This window comes from Oncorhynchus nerka, linkage group LG2, assembly GCF_034236695.1.
Source record: "Oncorhynchus nerka isolate Pitt River linkage group LG2, Oner_Uvic_2.0, whole genome shotgun sequence".
NCBI classification, from domain to species: Eukaryota; Metazoa; Chordata; class Actinopteri; order Salmoniformes; family Salmonidae; genus Oncorhynchus; species Oncorhynchus nerka.
In genome coordinates, this window is record NC_088397.1 from 78,078,154 (window position 1) to 78,099,871 (window position 21,718).

Below are 21,718 nucleotides of genomic sequence, written 5' to 3' on the forward strand. Positions count from 1 at the left end.
TTCACTGCAGGCAAAGGTCGTGCCATACCTTGTCAGCACAGGGTTGCCTTGGAATAAGCCATTTTGGGGAGCATATAATCACAGATCATCCTCAGGCAACATAGTAACGAAGTCAGGATGACTTCTCGATTAATTACAACCCCTGATGCTGCATAGATGTGTTTTATAATGCAAAGTCAAAGGACTGCTACATTATTAGGAAATGTAAAAAGCACGGAAAATTGCTCTCGAATAGCTGTCGCATGATCTCGGGAGCGCGCAAATAATGAGAAACGAAGCCGTCGTCACAGGGAAGAACACACACACACATTCGGAGGCATTGGAACCGAGTTTACTAGGCCAAGATAAAAAAAAAAATTTTTTACAGGGAATCACTCGTCGTTCATTTTGTAAGGCGGACTTCCCGACCGGCGGAGATCAAAACTTGCTAGAGCATATGTGTATGAAGGGGGAAAGTAACGTACATGATGGTTCGGGAAACCAGGCACCTTTGGGTGGGAAATTTACCCGAACATGTTCGAGAGGAGAAAATTGTCGAACATTTTAAACGGTAAGTTACGCAAGAGGAGAGGCAGCGCGCTCTGTGTCCAATAGCTAGCAATCTGAGCTAGCTAACGTTAGTCATCTTCAAGATACAACACCAAATTGTCTCTGTTGTTTAAGATTTTTTTCCCCGTGATATTTTTAACAAACACACAACATACCAGAATTTCACAATTTATTGGAATCCAGCAAGCTGAAATGCCACTGAATGCTAGCTTGTCAGCTAACTAGCTACCATTTTGTCGTTTGCTCACTTGATATACGTTAATAACGACTTCGCTAGCTACATCAGTTAATGCCTTGGTAACTAGTTCAGCAAGCTAGCAGAAATATAGCTAACATACTAGTTAGGTAGCAAATTGTATTATTGAAGGATGTGGTAACACATCTACTAGTTATGTTTAGTAGGGGCTATGTGTTAATCATTAGTCGGATTACTGAATAATGCAAAGTCATCTAACTTTATCGCTAAATGCATGGTTTCTCCACGTTCCTCCGATGCTACTGCTAGCTTCGTTAGCTGCCATAATTACCTAGCGGACGATATCGGGTTTGATTGCCTGGCGGCGAGTTCATCAACGTGCTAACACGATGAAAGCCCTCGTGTAACATATGGGCTTCTTGATTCTATCGCTCGTTCACTGCATAATTCATCACGCCTTAACTGCAATGTTTAGCGGTTCATATGGTCCGAAAGGTGGCTACCATAATCATCAATCTCTCTGCTCGATCCTTAAGCGTGTGCCTAATGCTTTAAAGTGGCAAGGAGGTAGCTACTTTCTTGCGGTTATGATACGTTATTTGAAACTATTTACATCGTAATCAACTACTTTGAGCCTAACGTTAGGTTATTTGAACTGGCTTTCAGCCAAATGCCAGATTCAGTGAACATGAGCACTGTGTACACCAACACATGGATCTAGTGTTTCAGTGAAAGTGCAACTATTGAAGAACCAACATTTGAGTTCTTGGCATTTTTTCAATGACTTAAAAATAACAGCAGAACACCCTATTTTCACACTAATAATAGATTCCTATTAAAGCATAATTGTAATCCACAGGTTCCACTGACCCTCATATTCTATGTAAGATGATTTAGTAAAGGAATAGAACAACTTTAAGTTGAGAAAAGTAAATTTCTTTTTTTAAAGTTCACTACACAAAGGTGCCAAAATGCTTGGGCCTCCATTTTTAAAGGGAAAGTCCACTCAAAAGTATTGTTTGGTGGGGTTTTTTCTTAGTCCACTGTTGATAGTCCCAATGCTTTGCATGTCAGCAGTCAAGTTTTCAAGATATTGGACTTTAAAGAAGTGTCACCGGCCACATCATCATGCCGGTGACTCTGCTTCTTGAAAGTTTAATATCACACACACACATATATATTTAATGAGTGGATTTTCCCTTTAATGCTAATTTGACGAATTGGCTGCCAGGCTAAATCGAGCTCCTGTGCATTCTTTGCTGTTTAAAAATCGAGCTACTAGGCTAGATATTATATGATTGTGCTTATCATAAGTCTGAATGGACGCGTACATAGTATTTCAATAGTGTGACATATTTTCTCTCTTTGTTCTTGCTCCTCAGCTATGGACGTGTCGAGAGCGTCAAGGTCCTGCGGAAGCGAGGGTCGGAGGGCGGCGTTGCAGCCTTTGTGGATTTTGTGGATATCAAAAGTGCACAGAAGGCTCACAATGCTGTCAACAAGATGGGGGACAGAGACCTGCGCACTGACTACAACGAACCTGGGTCTGTCCCTAGTGCTGTTCGGGGCCTTGATGACAACCCCCCTTCGAGCAGTCACGGGCGGGATGTTTCAGGATTCTCTAGGGGGGCAGTGGGTCCAGTGTTTGGCCCCCCAGTGTCCCTCCACACCAGAGAGGGGCGTTATGAACGGATAAGAGACTGGTAAGTGGACATAGTCTCCCTCTGAAGTACTGGGGGATCGTGGTGTCAGTAAAAATATATATATATTTTATCCCGCAATAACATAATTTCATTGTTGGGTTATTAATAAATCAAGGGCAATAGATTCCTTCCAGTTTTACATAAAGGTAACCTAGGGAACAATCCCTTTACCATCTGCATAGTCCTGGCCTTTTTTTGCTGGATCTAAGTTAATTGTTTATGCTAATCTATTTGTCATTAAAGAGGTATGGATGTATGAGGTATTATTCAAAATTTTGGATTTATTATGTGAGACGTATCCTGCTTTCACGTTGGATATTACACCTGTGGGGAATATCCTGGTGAGTTTGGATATATCACATTTGTTGGATTTTATCCTGGTGAGTTTTCGGATATTTTTATTTTACAAACCATGGATTCTAACCGCGATTTACCTGGGATCGTCGTTCTTTGGAAGTAAATCGTTGCCTGGATGGATTAAATACCCCTATATTTTCTTGAGAATTATATTCAGGCAGGTTTATTCACCTATGGACTATTCATCAGAGAAGACAGGGAGGATTGTCTTTTTTTCCTCACCACCTTTCCACTGCCGGGCAGAGAGCATTTTTCTGGAAGTCTCCAAACCAAGGATATCTGCTATTCGTCTGGATTTAAATAACATCATGGACCACGGGATGTAAGTTGGCTAGTTGTCATCACAGGGCCCCATCAATACATCATTCACAGCTAGTTGATCATTTTCAGACAAGGGAATTTACATTTTACAGGGTATAATTGTAATTTAGTATGGAGTTTATATCAAAAGGAACCTAAGAGAAACTGAGGAGTAACAGGAACACCTATCAAGAAATTCCATTGGAATATTTTTCAGAGAGAGATGGCCATGAAGACAACTGAAGACATGCATTATGGATGTACCTGCCTCATGGAAGTAACCCCCACATTGGATGTAAGGATGTTGGGTATAGGATGTACACAGGTGTAACCGCACTTCTTTTGTTGGATTACTCTGCTTCAGTGTGGATTTAGCTGTATATCCTCTCAGCATCAGTATTTGGGGTTACTAACAAAGAACAGAAACCTCTGCATTTTCAAAGAAAACCGAATGAAGCCTGAAGATGTCATCTACACAGTGATGGGAGTAGACTTGTCTATTTTCCCCTTGGGATATGTAATAGTGCTATTTTAAGGAATTAATTACGTTGCAGTGGACTAGGATTATTCCGTGCATTATGGTGAGAGAAGATACTGTTTTTTTACTGGAGGGTATGCAAACTGGATTGCTAGTTTTGAAGAGGAATAATACAGATCTCTATTTTGGACAGTAATATGCAGACAACTCAGACTTGTTCCTTTTTTCTAGCAAGTTGGATATGTTTTCAGTCTATCCGGTCTCTAGTGTCACTTTTGAAATGCACTGCTATGCCCTTAAGTGTGACTCATGTTTTTTTTTCAAATTAAACCTGTATCAATCGTTGTCATAAAAAAATCAATATCTTTGGTTGTTTTCTTTCTTTTTACATCAAATGAAGAGATTAAGAGATGATGGATTATACCTAAGATGCCTACCCTACCCAGTGTTCTACTCGAACATCAGACTCTATACACATGAAGACAAAATAACCTTTTTGCTCAAGTTTTTTTTTTTTTTTTTTCAAAATGATTTTTTGCTTTTTATTCCGGCTCACACAATTCTGACGACCTAGATTGTATTTGGGATTATAGGTTCGGTTACTGCTTTTGGAAAAGGTTGGTATTGTCCTGCCCACTGCGTCTCTTTTCCTCGTCTCCTGCACTAATTGTTAGAGCTTTTAGAGAGAAAATATGCAGCTGCTTGGGCCAGAGGGCTTGTTTTTCTTTCTCTTCCTTGCTCTCTTTCTTTTCTGTCACTTTTTCTGTCTCTCTCTCCCTTTCTTGCTTTTTCTCTTAGTTACTAGGTGGCTTAATATAGACTAGTTAAGATCTAGCAGGTCCACCAGGATTTCCCTCAACTGCCAAGACCCACTGTTCTTACTTAATTCAGAAATTGTATTTGATCTCAGTAGGAACTCACTTGTTCACTCTGACAATTGTGATATGACACAGCTTCTAGATAATTAGAATAAATGCAAAGGATGGAGTTCAATAGTTTCACTGATGCGGTTGTGTTACGTTTGGCCAACAAAGAAATTCTCACAATGTGTGTTCATGCATTTTTGAGTCTCAAGCATGGCCTTTATGAAACTAAACCTATCCAAGGGTTACCTTACTCTATGCTAGAGCTGGGACGATAAATATAAAGTTATCGACACCAATCAGTTATCGCAGGAATTTTGCTGGTATCGTTCATTACGATAAGTAGCCTATACTAGAGAAATGCATAGTTTGAAATGAAATAAGTTTGAATTGACCAAATGCCCCTCGTGTATTCTATTGCTTCTACTGGAATCGCAAATGATTGGCCTGTATCTTCATAGACCCGTGCTCAGCAGGGTCCCTGTTTGTGTGTATTTAAGTTGACATTTTAACAGTGCACTACCCATTTTAAACTTCATTGTGTGTTGGAACTAATCTGTATTTTTGGAGTCACACTAACACTCGCCCTCTCTATATCTACTCTGTCTCTCTCCCCTATCCATCCATCCTTTGCCTGTGTCTTCCACCAGCTCAGAGACCCGGGAGCGTGCATATGATCACAGCCCCTATGGACACCATGAGCGCACTGGCACTTTTGATAGACAGCGCCATTACAACGCAGACTATTACCGTGATCGCACCATGTTTGCAGCTGGAGTTAGCCCTGGGCCAGGAAGTAGCAGTGCAATGGGTGGGAGCTTTGAAACCCCAGAGCCTCATTTTGAGTCCAGGATCCGAGGAGATCCCTTCACCTTGTCTAGTGCTGCACGCCGCGACCCCTATCGAGATGACAGGGGACGTCGTGTTGACAGGACTTACCATCACCGCCGCAGTCGATCATCTCATTCCTCACAGTCTCGACACCCCTCCCCGCAAAGGACCACGGGACAAACACCCAAAGCCCCCATTCCCCCAAAAGAGCCCCCCTCTCCCCAGAAAGAGGTCCGTGCTCTAGGTCCCGCAGTAGGTCCTCTAGCTCTGATTCTGTCAGCAGCACCAGCAGCACTGGCAGTGGCAGGTAGGATGTGCTTTTGTGATGGTGTGGATGTTATTGTTTGTATGGATGGAGCACACATCAGTCAATTAGCCTATGTTGTAGAGAATGTAGCAAGATAAGGGAACATATTCCACTTACCCAGTTGTAAAATATCCTGCTTGACTCTAGGATTATGGAGAGAATATCACTGACTTGAGATGCATACAAATGTACCCTTTTATTTAGTCAAGTTAGCTGAAGACCCTCTGAACATTACCCCCTCTCTTTCCTCACATTTGTCCGTTTGGCAGCAGCGATTCAAACAGCAGTTCAAGTGAAGGGTCTCGTGCACGCTCTGTTCAGTCCTCTGCTACACATGCACCTCCCTCTCAGCCCTGTTCCATGGTGATGGAAGGTGATGAGCCACGCAGAAGCTTTGGCATCAGGGTGCAGAACCTACCAGTGCGTTCCACAGGTGAGTACCAAGTACCGATACCTAGCAGCATACTCATAAACATGCAGTCTGTCTGGACTTTGCTGTGCACCTTGACATTCTGGTTACACTTTGCTGGGCACCATGACATTATGAAGGGGGTCACCAATAAATATCGTAATCCTCTGCCATTTCGTGTCTACATGTTCAGCTGTAGAGGTAGCTAATCAAAGCATCCCCATTCTCCACCTTGACCTAACATTTTATCTTGTCCCTCACGATGCAGCTGCATGACCCATATCAAGCATCAATTAACTGTCCATTTCCCCTGCCAGACACAAGTTTGAAAGATGGACTGTTCCATGAGTTCAAGAAACATGGGAAAGTGACATCTGTGCAGATCCACGGGGCCTCAGAGGACCGATATGGTCTGGTGTTCTTCAGGCAGCAGGAAGACCAAGAGAAAGCCCTCAATGTCTCCAAAGGAAAGCTTTTTTTCGGCATGATGATCGAGGTTTCTGTCTGGAACGGCCCTGGTATGAAACTTTTTAGTGTCGTAATGTAACATCTGTAATTCTTTCATTATTTGAGCTTGGGCCTTAAATCCTAATGGAGTTGTAATGAGCGGTCATTCACATACTGTTGAGTGTACTTCTATTGTCTTGTTTAGTGATTGTAATAGAAGTCTTTCCCTCAGAAACTGAGAGCGAGAATGAATTCAGGCCATTAGATGGACGGATTGATGAATTCCACCCCAAGGCCACAAGGACCCTGTTTATCGGCAACTTGGAGAAGACCACCAGTTACCAACAGCTCCTTGATATCTTCCAGCGCTTTGGAGAGATTGTGGTATGTATGTTACTGCACACTGATGGGTTGTGCAAGTTAAATATATCTTCTAAAAAATGCCAGAGAATTGCCTGTTTTCTTTTAAATATTTATTAATTTTGTCATCCCTCATACAGGATATTGACATTAAAAAAGTCAATGGTATTCCTCAATATGCCTTTGTGCAGTATTCTGATATTGCCAGTGTCTGCAAAGCTATAAAGAAGATGGATGGAGAGTATTTAGGGAGCAACCGGCTCAAGGTATTATTCATAAATCTATATTGCCCTTACCTCTAATTATCCATGTGGGTACAAAAGGAATTGAGTTCAGTGATACAGAACTACCCTCCGCAATTATTATTGTCAATGTTTTTACATCCTGTGTTTTCGGTCTCCTTTGCAGCTGGGTTTTGGAAAGAGTATGCCCACAACATGTGTTTGGCTGGACGGTTTGGCTTCCAACATCACAGAGCAATATCTCACACGCCACTTCTGCCGCTATGGACATGTAGTCAAGGTCTACCCTTTTTTCCCTCCCCAATGTTCTTGGAATCCCTGACATTTTTGATACTATATTAGAGAAGTTGTTCTCAACAAGATTTCTGCTTTTCCTCTTTTAGGTGGTGTTTGACAGGTTGAAGGGGATGGCTCTCATCTTGTATAACAACACAGATTTTGCACAGGCAGCTGTCAGGGAGACCAAAGGCTGGAAGATTGGAGGCAACAAAATAAAAGTATGAATATGTTTCATTAATCAATCAGTGACTGACATTTTAACAGTAAACCAGATGAAGGGAGCTAATTTGTTTATTTGCAGGTGGATTTTGCCAGCCAAGAGAGTCAGATGGCTTTTTATCGCTCTATGCAGGCCTCGGGGCAAGACATTAGAGACTTCTATGAAATTCCAACTGAAAGAAGGTAAGGTTCACATTTGTAATGTGAGATGGAGGGAATACTTTGAATTACTTGTTTTCTGGTGTACTTATTGGTTCTCACTTATAAAATTCTCCCCTCCTATTCCACAACCCCCTGCTTTACAGGGAGGAACGACCAAGACCTCCATACCATGAGTTCTCAGCAGAAAGAGCTTACTTTGAGAATGTACGCACCCCTGGCACCATTTACCCCGAAGACCCTCACAGAGACTACCCCGCCCGCAGCCGTGAGCGGTATTCGGAGTTGGAGCATTACCAGGGAGAACACTTTGACCCACGCTATCATGAGGACCCTCGGGAGTTCAGGGATTATCGAGATCCTTTTGAGCAGGACATTCGGAAATACACATACATCCAGAGGGAGCGAGAAAGGGAGCGGGAGCGCTTTGAGGCAGACCGAGTCAGGTGGAGCCCGTCTCATCCACGGCGCCCGATCACCCCTTCTGCCTCCCCTTCACCATCTGAGCGTGCTCCCAGAGACCCAGAGAGACAGGTCTACAGCCAGTCCTCTGAGCGAAGTGGTAGTTGCAGCTCACTCTCACCACCACGCTTTGACAAGGCTGACAAGGCTCCTCCATTGGAACATGGAGCCAGCTTTAAGAGTGAGAGGTTGGAAAAAGACGCCCACTTGGTTGAACCTGAGCGTGGAGCTGGGGCTGAGAAAAGCAAGCGGGGAAGACGAAAGGAGAAAGGTGACAAAGAAAAAGGGGAGAAGAGTAAATCAAGGAAAGGAAAGGTGCAATCTCCCGGCATCCCACCATCTGAGATCAAGCTAGATCCCAGCCTGGATGGAGGCTCTGGAAGGGGAAAGGTGTCGGACCAAGACAGCCTTGAGAGACAGATATATAAAGGTGACAATGACCCTCCTCCTTCAGATCCGACAGCGACAACCTCTCGCCATGAGCCTGTGAAAAGTGAGCGACTTGAGTCAGGGAAAGGTGAGATCGCAGACAAGGATGTTAAAACACGATCCAAGAAACACCAAAAGTCTGACACTGGAAATGATGGGAAAGATCCATCACTGGATTCTGATCGTCTGGCTGCGAGAAAGAGGCGCTTTGGAGATGCCAGTGGGAGGACCATTCGGCAGAAGAGGAGAAGGCTGGAGGATGGGAGTCAACCCCCAGACTTTGGAGCAAGCACTGCCTTTTCAAAAGAGACGGATGGCGACAATAAGGCTCAACAAAAAGACTCCCAGCGGAGGGATTCAAGATCCAAAACGGAGAGGCTGGTGTTTCCTGGTAGTCAGGATCCTGTAATGAGAGGACAGGAAGTGCTGCCCGAGGGGAGCATGGACCCTATAGACTCAAAACGCCACAGCATGTCTAGAAGGTTCTCCCACGATGGGAACATGGATCAGGATAATGCAAGAGATCAAGATCCACCAAGCCCTTTCAAATATGGTGCACAGGACAATGACAAGGGTGTCAAGGAAGAGCCTCTGGATATTGACCTCTCCCAGAGTTACCGCAAACAGATGGAGCAGAGGAGACTTCACCAACAGCTCCAAGAGCCAGACAAACAAGAAAAACCAGGAAGTCCACAAGACTTAGAAAGGGAGGATCTTGAACACCGCAGTCTGGTACATGAAGTGGGCAAGCCACCTCAAGACGTCACAGATAATTTCCCATCTCATAAACTCAAGAAACTAGAGCAATTTGATGCAGATATTAGTGCCAAAAGGGGGGACCGTGTCTACAGGAGCTTCCGGCAAAAGAGTGAAGATCCTGAGTGGAACAACACTGCATCTCCAGGCTTGCAACACTTCTCTCGTCGTGCTGAAGATCCTGAGTGGAACAACACTGCATCTCCAGGCTTGCAACACTTTTCTCATCATGCTGAAGAGGACTTTGCAGTATCTTCACATCTCAGGGAGGTTAAAACTGAGGATAAAAGCCACCCAGAACTGGAGCTGGCAGTCAAAAGGACACATACAATGCAAATGTCCAAGTCAAACACTCCTTTACAAATTAGTGAGGAAGAGCGGGAAAAACGTTGGGAAAGCAGAGTCAAGCAAGATTTTTTACCCGACTTAAACTTCTCAAGAGGCATTGCAAAAAATCCACACCATCGCAAGCGTTTGGAGTACGGAATTGTGCATGATTTGGAGCCTGGGGAAGTACGATCCGATTCTGAGGAGGATAGAGAGAACAAACCACACTCTCCTATGCCCTCTACTTCGGTACCTTTGTCTGACAGGCAGAGAGTGGACAGATTTTCAGACCCTAAGCTTGCCACCTTGGAAAGGATGAAGTTCTACTCCTTTGCACTTGACCAAACCATCACACCAGATACCAAGGCCCTGCTAGAGCGAGCAAAGTCTCTGTCCTCCTCTAGGGAGGACAACTGGTCTTTCTTGGACTATGATTCACACTTTGCTGGTTTACGCAGTAGGAAAGATACTGAAAAGGTTGAGTCAGCACCTCGACCTACACCCTCTTGGTACATGAAGAAGAAGAAAATTCGCAGTAGTGGGTCTGAAGACAAACTAGATGACCGGAAGGAAAGAGCCCAAGCCAGAGGAACATGAACGCAGGGAACTGTTTGCCTCACGTTTCCTTCACAGCTCGATATTTGAGCAGGACTCAAGACGTCTTCAGCACCTTGAGCGAAAGCATGAGGACCCTGAGCAGAGTCAGGGTCAGCAAACTGGTCAGCAAGGCCCGGCAGACGGGCAGCCTGACACAGAACCAGTTGTCCTCTTCCATAGCCGCTTTTTGGAGTTCACACGGCTTCAACAGCAGAAAGACCAACCGCTACCGGATGTGAAAAAGGCAGATTCCATAGATGACAATAGGGTGGAGAAGTCACCTGAGGCAGAACGGCAACCTCTGCAGTTACCTAAAACCTCAGAACTTGTCATGGATCCAGAGATTAAACCTATTAGCCCAGCTGAGGACATGATTTCCCAGCCCCCACTTATGCCCAAGGAGATGTCTCGACCCAAGCAGATGTCTCCACCCCTTCCACCCAAGCAGATGTCTCCACCCAAGCATATATCTCCACTCCTTCCACCCAAAGAGATGTCTCCACCAGTGGAAACACGTGTCATGTTTACTCCATGCCTAGAGCCAGCTGCTCTAGAACCTTTGACTAAAGAAGAAAACATAAAAAATGAACAGCTCCCTCCCCTCCCGCAAATGTCTCCCCGTTCGATGTCTCCCCCTGCTTCTGTTAATTTAGTAACCCCCGAGCCCATTCGTTTGGTGAGAAAAGTTAAAAGATTCCCTAGTGAAGAGAAATCTAAAGATATAGCTCAGGATATTAAAACATTGACCCCTGAGCAGTCTTCCAACAGTGATTGCCATATTCATAAAACGTTATTGAGTCGTTCTGAGCTTGAGCTGGCACCTCCTGAATTACCACCTGAATTGAAAAGTTCCACACCACCTAACCTTGTTGATGAGATGTCAAAAGAGGATACCAACACTGAAGATACAGACACTCATACAGAGGTGGAAAAGAAACTTGATCTTAATCAGATACAGGTGCTTGTTGATAATGAAACCAGGGATGAGTCAATTTCACCACAGAAGTCCAAGAACAAAAAGAGTAAGTCTCCTACTCAAGTCCCACTGACTCCTTTGGTTTCAGCAAATAGTTCAGAGAAACCGCTTACACGCAAGAGTGAACGCACAAAGCGTGCGTCATCCCCTAGAGCGGAGTCTTTGAAGGGAAGCTTGGATTCCAAATCCACAGGCAAGTCTCCCATACATGGTGCAGACCCCGAGCATGGCACAGAGCAAAGTATATATGTTGGAAGAGCAAGACGTAGAAATGTGAAATCTGTATATGCCACCCCAGTTGAGGAAGATGCCACTAAGGGGGCTGGAAAGGATGTAACTGAGTCACCACGTTCTGCACGAAAGCGAGGTGGAGACAAAGACAAAGAAGCAGCCCCTCAGCAACCATTAGAACAGGATTCACTTGCACCTATCACCTCAAGGCGGGGACGTCCTCCTAAGAATCGCCAAAAAGGAGAGGACATGTTAACAGCTAAAGGGGATAGATCAAAAATGGAGACCAAGGATACGGACTCCAATGAATCAGAGAATAGTGAAAGAATCTCAAAAGTGTCAAAAGGCAGACATTCTCCTCATGGTCATAAAGTATTGGCAAGTCAGTTACCCATGCCCACAGTGACTGGATCCAGTAGGAAGGGGGGGAAAACTGAGCCCCCTGAAGATGTTGCTCAACCGATAGATTTTACAGAGGAGGACCATTTGGCCATGCCAGATTCCACTGTCTCATGTAAAGAAGATTATGTGGTGCCAGTTGTGACAAAAAAAGAGGAGAATGTCAAGCAACAACTAGGAACGGAGAAATCAAGAGATCAAGACGGGCAGAAAATTGACCCTATTGACGAGAAAGCCAGTGGAACTAAATTAGGTGAGAAAGAGACTGAACCTCCAGTCATGGAAGAACAGCCTGTTTTGGAGAAGAGTGGGAGAGGAAAAGCCCCACGCTTGACACGGATTCCAAAATCTCCTGTCCTCAAGAACCTCAAGATCAGACTAAATGTCACTGAGGTGAAAGATTTACTTCAAATGGGGGATGAAGAACCTGGAAATCAGGATGATTCTTCTAAAAAGACTAAACCAGGCGAACCTACTAATGACCCATTATTATTAGAGTCTAGTCCAGGACAAGATGTGAGTTCTAGCAACGAGGATAAAGATGGGGTGACATCAGAGAATAAGCCTCCAATAGATCCTAAAACTTTGCTACAACAGGAACAGGAGCTGGAGCAAGCTGTGGAGAACATTGCTAAACTGACAGACCCAACCCTCCCAGCTGAGCCACCCACTCCACCTGCCCAACCACCTGCAGAATTAAAAATTGAGACTGAGGAAGACAAACCAGCCAATCCTGCTAGTGAGTATGAACTTGCTGCTGCAATTGATTCCATTATGGGTGAGGATATAGCCGTCCCTCTGCCTCAAGAGCCGGTAAATAGTGCTGTTGTGGATTCAGATCTAGAGATTCCAACCTTCATCCAGCCGACCAAGGGAGCTGAACCTGTGACTAACATATCTCCTGTTCAGGGGGAGTCCTTTTTCCCAACCACACCCAGGAAAGGTGCTAAGGGCAGAGCTAAAACACCGAAGCGGTCTAAGAGCCAAAAGTCTAACAAAAAGGATGCTGTAAAAGAAAGTTCATTAGAACTGGAGAACACCTCTGTTATCACATCAGACAGCACACCCTCCAACGAACAGCCTGTTCCAGAAAGTATTCCCTCATCTACAGTTGCTGGTGTCATTACAGCCACCTCTTGGAAGCCTGAAACGGCGCATTTGGCTCCCAAGACTACAGACATGCCTAAAGAATCAAAGTTGCCTCCAGCCCCTGCAGAGCAACCTCCACCTAAACATCTGAAACCTGTCTGCCCCACAACCAAAAGTCCCACTCTCACCAAGCCTCATACACAACCACCACCACCGGAGTGCATCTCACCCTCACTTTCTCCACCCCCAACCCGGCCAAACATCAGAACCACACAGCCAAGCAGGATCGCAGTTTCCCCACCAGATTGGCTCAACCAGTCCAAGGATGCAATTGTCCCTTCCTGTCCTAGAGCATCAGCAGCTCCCGTAGAGAACCCAGGACTTCCCCTTGACTCTGAGCACATGGAGACTGATCACAACATCAGTGACTTGCGTAGGATTCTCATGAAGCACAAAAATGTTTCACTCCCAGTCCCATGCAGTAGTACTGTTCTTTCCAATCTGGGCACCTCATCCCTTAGGGATCCTCCACATCCTTCTGATGGTAATACTCCAATGGTTGTTGTACCTAGTAAGGCCCCTCTAAATGACAACAGGTTGCCATCTCATCCAGCTCAGCCTGTAGTCCGGCCCCCAGCCACACTACCATCCCCTGAGTCGAAGTCTGTGATTTCTGTTATCGCCTCCACTGCCACTTCTGTTATCAGTCGTGTTTGCAATCCACCCGACATGGAGAAAGTTAATATGTCGGTTGACAGAAATCCCTGTGTGGACATGCCACTTTCCAAGCAGGCATACAGGCCGCCCAGCATGGAGGACAGGGACAGTGGTTTGTACCATGGACCATCAGTTGGTGAGGAGGGTGGAAGTGCTGGGAGGTACTTGGTTGAGAGCTCCGGTCTGGGTACGGGCTCTATCCCAGGTCTAAGGGTGAATACCTCAGAGGGAGTGGTGGTGCTGAGTCACTCAGGGCAGATCAAGGAGGGACCACAGAGGATCAGTGCCAAAATCAGCCAGATCCCACCAGCTACTGCAGTTGACATGGAATCTCAGCAGCTTGTGTCCATGCCCCAAATAAAACAGGAGATGTATACCCACTCCCAGTCAAACACTCCAAAGTGTCCTCAAATACAGACAGACCATGGGCATCCTAAGACGCAACAACCTGTGTCTGCTATTAAACAAGAAAACACTGGTATGGAAAAGTTAGAATCTCCCTACCCATCAGGGCCTCAAGGAGTTGTGAAGAGGCTCCAGCAGACGGTTAGTAGTCCACAAGTGATGGGTTACCATCATCCAGAGTTCACAATGTTATTGAAGCATCCAAAAAAAGTGGATGGGGCTGATGCTATGACTGCTGATGGGGGTAAACCATCTTGGAACTCTGCCATAAGTCCTGCAATGAGCCCCCACTTGCCCTCTCCGGCTGGCAACCACGTAGGCTTTGTTTCCGGCTCGGCCACTGACAGAACTCCATCACATCTCAGTGGGGTCAAACAGGAGCCCCGTTCTCCTCGCAAGTCAGGCCACCCACACTCTCCGTTCACTAAAGTGTCCTCTCCCATTGGCGGCTCCTCTCCGAAAGGCCTCCCTGGGATGCTGCCCTCTGGCCTTCCCGCCATGCAGCAGTATGTCACCAGTGTCCACCACCCTGAGCAGTCTGTTATCATGCAACCTCACAGTGCTCACAGTGGCATTGGCAGGATGTCACCCCATCGTGTCTCCCAAGCAATCCCCATGGGGCACCTTGTCCAAGGAGAGGTCAGGGTGAACACACCACCCCTCTCTGTGATGAGTTTCGGGATGCATGGAGACCCTCTTGCCTCTCCCTGGTCTGGTCCTCTCCAGCAACGTCCCACCTCGCCCCAGGCGGTAGGCAGAGACATAGTCCTCAAGGTTAACCCTGGGAATGTAAGGGGCCACGAGGGAGAGCAAGAGGATGCCAGACGCTTCCATCAGGCCACAGGGAGACCATCTGCCACCCAGCTGAAACCAGAGACTATGCAGGTGGATCCCCGCGGAGCTCTACGTAGCGGGCTACAGCTGGACCCGTACATGTCACCCAGGGACATGCGTGTGCTCATGCACCACCCGCAGGGAGAGCGCTCTGCCTCAGAACCGCACCAGGGACACATCCAAGAGACTGTCCCACCCTCTTCGACATCTACCAATATCACCTCGTCCCTGTCCCCCAGGGCACATCTGCTGACTAAAGGTGTTTCTGAGAAGGATGGCACAAAGCCACAGGAGGTCAAGAGCCCACACTCTCCTCTGAAGGATGGGATGATAGGGATTCGGCCATCTATGGCCGCCATGGCGTCCCCACAAAGGGTGCAGTTGCTGCCATCGGGGACCGGAGCTTCCTTCTCAGAGTATCCAGGAATGTACAGCAACACCCGGGCCGTCCATTCCCAGATCCCAGAGACTTCTTTTGGGGTCAACCAGGCACCTATCAACATCACTTCTGCCTTAGTGAGTTAAACACTATTCAGTGTACTGTATCTCTGCACAATTTGATAATGATCATGGGGTAGTGTCTTGAATGATGTTTGGAAAAACAACTTGTTAATACTAAAATCACTCTTCTGGGCCTCAGGGTACAGACCCCAGCCAGTCACAAGCTGATGGCAAGGTGAAACAAGTTGGACACCAACCTGTCAACATGGTGCAGCTGCTCACGGTGAGTCACTTAAGGATTTATGGAAATGGGGAACAGACAGCGAATTAGAGACAGTAAAACCAGAACGACAACTGAACCGGATCAGAGAGGTATGGGCAAGAGCTTTGGGCAAAGTGGACAGGACAAAGTGTAGTGTAGGTAAACTTCACGATTTTATTGTTTTTACATTTTAAATATTTACAAAAATAAATAGCGTTTTGCATCACTGTTTTATTTTCTGTTTGAGCAGAAGTACCCGATAGTGTGGCAAGGGCTGCTAGCACTGAAGAATGACCAAGCTGCTGTCCAGTTGCATTTTGTCTGTGGCAACAAAGCATTGGCTCTACGATCGCTGCCCTTACCAGAGGGAGGAGCGCTGCTTCGGATCGTCCAGAGAATGAGACTTGAGGCATCACAACTGGATGGTGTGGCTAGAAGAATGACGGTAAGTTATTTTCCCTATCATGAGGATGAGTCCATCCTAAATTGTGTTAACTTGGCCCAGTAAGTGGATGCAAACAGCAAGTGAGTGGATGCTACTTGATGAGGAGCACTTATCACTAACCTAGTCACTAAACTAGTCACTCAGCAACTAAAGTAATGGTCCAATCATTAAGGACTGGCGAGATGGCGCCGATAGACATGGTCGCCCTGTTCATGGCTCATAAGCAACTTTAGTGTACATTTTTGTGTGTTATTTCTCACATTATTAGCTCAGAACGTCCTTTGCACTATTACATACAGCCGGAAATAACTTTTGGATATTAGAGCGGCACTAACATTCCTGAATTGGAGCATTTGTTCATACCACTTCCAAGTATATTACTCGCTAATGTTCAGTCCCTGGACAATAAAGTAACACTCGGATTTACGGAATCATGGCTCTCTCCGGATATACTGTCCCTGTCCATATAGCCAGCTGGGTTCTCAGTACATTGCACAGACAGGAATAAAGAACTCTCCTGGGAAAAATAAGGCAGAGATGTATGTTTCATGCTTAAACCCTCTTTGGGCTGAGATCCCGCTAACGGGACAACAGCCAGTGAAAGTGCAGGGCGCCAAATTCAAAACAACAGAAATCCCATAATTAAAATTCCTCAAACATACAAGTATTTTACACCATTTTAAAGATACTCTTCTTGTTAATCCCACCACATTGTCCGATTTCAAAAAGGCTTTAGGACGAAAGCAAACCAAACGATTATGTTAGGTCAGAGCCAAGTCACAGAAAAACAGCCATTTTTCCAGCCAAAGAGAGGAGTCACAAAAAGCAGAAATAGAGAGAAATTAATCACTAACCTTTGATCTTCATCAGATGACACTCATAGGACTTCATGTTACACAATTCATGTATGTTTTGTTCGATAAAGTTCATATTTATATAAAAAAATCTGTTTACATTGGTGCGTTATGTTCAGTAGTTCCAAAACATCCGGTGATTTTGCAGAGTTACAGAAATTTACAGAAATACTCATAAGAAACATTGATAGAAGATACAACTATTATGCACGGAAGTATAGATACACTTCTCCTTAATGCAACCGCTGTGTCAGATTTCAAAAAAGCTTTACCCGGAAAAAGCACACCATGCAATAATCTGAGTACAGTGCTCAGAGACCAACACAACCCAAACAGATATCAGCCATGTTGTGTAGTCAACAGAAGTCAGAAATAGCATTATAAATATTCACTTACCTTTGATCTTCATCAGAGTGCACTCCCAGGAATCCCAGTTCCACAATGTTTGTTTTGTTCGATAATGTCCATCATATATGTCCAAATACTTCCTTTTTGTTTGCGCGTTTAGCCCAGTAATCCAAATTCAAAGGCACTCAAGTCAAAAAGGAGTGCCTTTGGGACAAGTCTCAGGAATGTCCAGAGCCCGGACTTGACCCATCCAACCTGACATACAGTGACATTCTACATGATTCTGTGCTTCTAACTTTGTGGCAACAGTTTGGGGAAGGCTGTTTCCTGGTCAGTTTGACATTGCCCCTGTGCACAAAACGAGGTACATACAGAAATAGTTTGAGATCGATGTGAAAGAACTTGATTGGCATGCACAGAGACCTGACATCAACTCCATCAAACACCTTTTGGGGTGAATTGGAATGCTGACTGCAAGCCAGGCCTAATTGCCCAACACCAGTGCCTGACCTCACTAATGCTCTTGTCTGAATGGAAGCAAGTCCCCGCAGCAATGTTCCAACAGTGGAAAAGCCTTCCCTGAAGAGTGGAGGCTGTTATAGAAGCAAAGGGGGGACCAACTCCACATTAATGCCCATGATTTTGGAATGAGATGTTCGACGAGCAGGTGTCCACTTACTTTTGGTAGTGAATGCGACAAATTCAATTTTAAGGAAGAAATTCTCAAGTTCATGTACATCACATGTGTCTGTTTTAATGTGTTTTTTTTTCTGTTTCCTGCAGGGGGAGAGTGAGTTCTGTCTCCTGCTAGCTCTGCCTTGTGGACGGGACCAGGACGATGTCCTGAATCAGACCCAGGCCCTAAGGACCGCTTTCATAAACTACTTGCAGGCCAAGCTGGCTGCAGGCATCATCAATGTCCCCAACCCAGGCTCCAATCAGGTGAGTCTCGGCTTGTTTGTTACTGTAGATGTCTGTCTGTTTTTGCAAACATTCAGCCACTGCTGTTTTTTGATAACTTCACATTTACATACAGTGGGACAAAAAAGTATTTAGTCAGCCACCAATTGTGCAAGTTCTCCTACTTAAAAAGATGAGAGAGGCCTGTAATTTTCATCATAGGTACACTTCAACTGACAAAATGAGGAAAAAAATCTAGAAAATCACATTGTAGGATTTTTAATTTATTTATTTGCAAATTATGGTGGAAAATAAGTATTTGGTCACCTACAAACAAGCAAGATTTCTGGCTCTCACAGACCTGTAACTTCTTCTTTAAGAGGCTCCTCTGTCCTCCACTCGTTACCTGGATTAATGGCACCTGTTTGAACTTGTTATCAGTATAAAAGACACCTGTCCACAACCTCAAACAGTCACACTCCAAACTCCACTATGGCCAAGACCAAAGAGCTGTCAAAGGACACCAGAATTTTTTTTTTTAAACCTGCACCAGGCTGGGAAGACTGAATTTGCAATAGGTAAGCAGCTTGGTTTGAAGAAATCAACTGTGGGAGCAATTATTAGGAAATGGAAGACATACAAGACCACTGATAATCTCCTTCGATCTGGGGCTCCACGCAAGATCTCACCCCGTGGGGTCAAAATGATCACAAGAAGGTGAGCAAAAATCCCAGAACCACACAGGGGGATCTAGTGAATGACCTGCAGAGAGCTGGGACCAAAGTAACAAAGCCTACCATCAGTAACACACTACGCCGCCAGGGACTCAAATCCTGCAGTGCCAGACGTGTCCCCCTGCTTAAGCCAGTACATGTCCAGGCCCGTCTGAAGTTTGCTAGAGAGCATTTGGATGATCCAGAAGAAGATTGGGAGAATGTCAGATGAAACCAAAATATAACTTTTTGGTAAAAACTCAACTCGTCGTGTTTGGAGGACAAAGAATGCTCAGTTGCATCCAAAGAACACCATACCTACTGTGAAGCATGGGGGTGGAAACATCATGCTTTGGGGCTGTTTTTCTGCTAAGGGACCAGGACGACTGATCCGTGTAAAGGAAAGAATGAATGGGGCCATGTATCGTGAGATTTTGAGTGAAAACCTCCTTCCATCAGCATGGGCTTTGAAGATGAAACGTGGCTGGGTCTTTCAGCATGACAATGATCCCAAACACACCGCCCGGGCAACGAAGGAGTGGCTTCGTAAGAAGCATTTCAAGGTCCTGGAGTGGCCTAGCCAGTCTCCAGATCTCAACCCCATAGAAAATCTTTGGAGGGAGTTAAAAGTCTGTGTTGCCCAGCAACAGCCCCAAAACATCACTGCTCTAGAGGAGATCTGCATGGAGGAATGGGCCAAAATACCAGCAACAGTGTGTGAAAACATTGTGAAGACTTACAGAAAACGTTTGACCTCTGTCATTGCCAACAAAGGGTATATAACAAAGTATTGAGAAACTTTTGTTATTGACCAAATACTTATTTTCCACCATAATTTGCAAATAAATTCATTAGAAATCCTACAATGTGATTTTTTTTTCTCCTAATTTTGTCTGTCATAGTTGAAGTGTACCTATGATGAAAATTACAGGGCTCATCTTTTTAAGTGGGAGAACTTGCACAATTGGTGGCTGACTAAATACTTTTTTGCCCCACTGTACAAATTAAATGTTATGTTTTACATTTTGGAGCGGTCTTTAGATCGCATTGTCTTTCAACTGATCCATTTTTATCTCTCTTCTCCAGCCTGCCTATGTGTTGCAGATATTCCCACCATGCGAGTTTTCAGAGAGCCACTTATCCCGGCTAGCCCCTGACCTCCTCAACCGGATCTCCAATATCTCCCCTCACCTCATGATTGTCATCACCTCTGTGTAACAACCCACCCCCCTCCAGCGGGGAAAAGGAACCACATCTTCTTATTAGTGGATGTACACCAAGTTGAGCCTCAGGAAACAAGAGGAATGGCAGGATCTTTGCTCCTGGAGACACTGGGAACATTTGGGAATAACGTGCTTTCAAACTTTTTCCAGGTCACGTCTTTTCTTTTTTTTCACACCTGTCTGGTATTTTTGTCCTTCTCAAAAGAGCGAGCTCAGGGATGGACTACACCAGAACCCTATATCTCTGCTGTATTTGTATTTATTGGGGAGTTTTATTTTTACGTAGGGAGTTACTTTGAAGAAAAAATGTTGATGTTGATGAATAAGAAGAATGAGTGACTTCGTGGGTGGCCTTTTATTCTTCATAATTTTAATGATTTTTGTTCATTTTTTAAATTCTTCATAAGAAAGGATCATGGAAGCCATTAAACAATGGCAAAAATAGACATTTCAATGTGTGTTTTTAAGTACAGTGATTATGTACAAACAAATGTCATTGTTCAGCCTTTCCCATAGAGGAAGAAGGAACTTTCAAAAACTTTTAGGGCACGTCTCAAATGGCATCCTATTTCTTATATGGTGCACTACTTTGGGACCTGGTCAAAAGTAATGCACCATATGGGGATAGGGTGCCATTTGGGATGTACTGAGATCTTTTAGAGAGGACTGTATCAGCCTAACAAACACCTTTTGATTCCACCAGCTCTGCTGTTCCATTTCTCTACTTAAACAAGACAAGGCTGTTCCCTTCCATCTGTTTCCGCATTATACGACCAACAGTGGGATTTAAGAGTTTTTGGAATACTGGACTCTGTAAATATTTTAAATATTTAAAACTGACAGACTAGAACTTGGGACAACTTGACACCAAGAGACTTCCATCCAACCATGGAAATACAAGGATGAATTAATTGGGGGTGTAAGGAAGGACTGAGGGAAATCCCTTTGTGGTGTAAATACTTGTGACACAGCAGGTTGGAAAACTTGTGTGGAGTTTGCTGAGGGCACTTCACATTTTGTTACTCAAATAAAAAATTAATCCAGAAAACTAAAACAGTCATGAGGTCTTTTATCTGGATGTTTTTTTTCTTGTTTCTCTTTGAGATGCTGTCTGTTTGAAATAAATATTTGAACATTGTGTAAATATAATCTGAGTTTTCTACTAACATTTTTTTATGCTGGGGATGTATATTCTGTTGCAGTTCAGTAGAAGTCTACTTCTGCATTCCTAACAGCTGGGTTAGGTTTATGTAACATATTGATAGGATGCGGTAGTAGATTACGTGATTTTCCCCCCCCCTTCAGTCAGCCAGTTCGTTTTGCATGACCCGGGTGGGTGATTTCAGTTAAGGACCAATGGAATTGTCTAAAATGTGCAAACTCCGCCTATCCAAGGTGAACTCGCCCGTTTGCAAATGCATTCCATTATGGTAACATTCTATAGTTCTATAGGATTTCATCACTGATACTGTCTACCAAAGGGGTGACTGTGTATTGGAATTGTATAGCTAATCACAGAATAGTTACATAACAGTAACACGTTGGTCCAAGTCCTTACCCACCGACACTTGGCTTTCACACCACCTGAAGTTCAATAAACTCCAGTGCCAC

The 21,718-nt window shown here is 44.7% G+C and overlaps 1 protein-coding gene across 1 annotated transcript; it reads left to right on the top strand.

The window, feature by feature from the left end:
- Window positions 1–232: 232 nt before the first annotated feature.
- Window positions 233–21,256, top strand: LOC115142935 (msx2-interacting protein-like). The gene is given in 17 exon segments (XM_029682829.2): window positions 233–550; window positions 2,128–2,448; window positions 5,097–5,464; window positions 5,467–5,584; window positions 5,854–6,017; window positions 6,311–6,511; window positions 6,673–6,824; window positions 6,941–7,066; window positions 7,209–7,322; window positions 7,426–7,539; window positions 7,623–7,723; window positions 7,846–10,243; window positions 10,245–15,437; window positions 15,562–15,645; window positions 15,875–16,069; window positions 18,055–18,213; window positions 19,971–21,256. Coding segments are annotated over 17 exon segments (10,026 nt in total). The 5' UTR covers window positions 233–464; the 3' UTR covers window positions 20,103–21,256.
- Window positions 21,257–21,718: the final 462 nt, after the last annotated feature.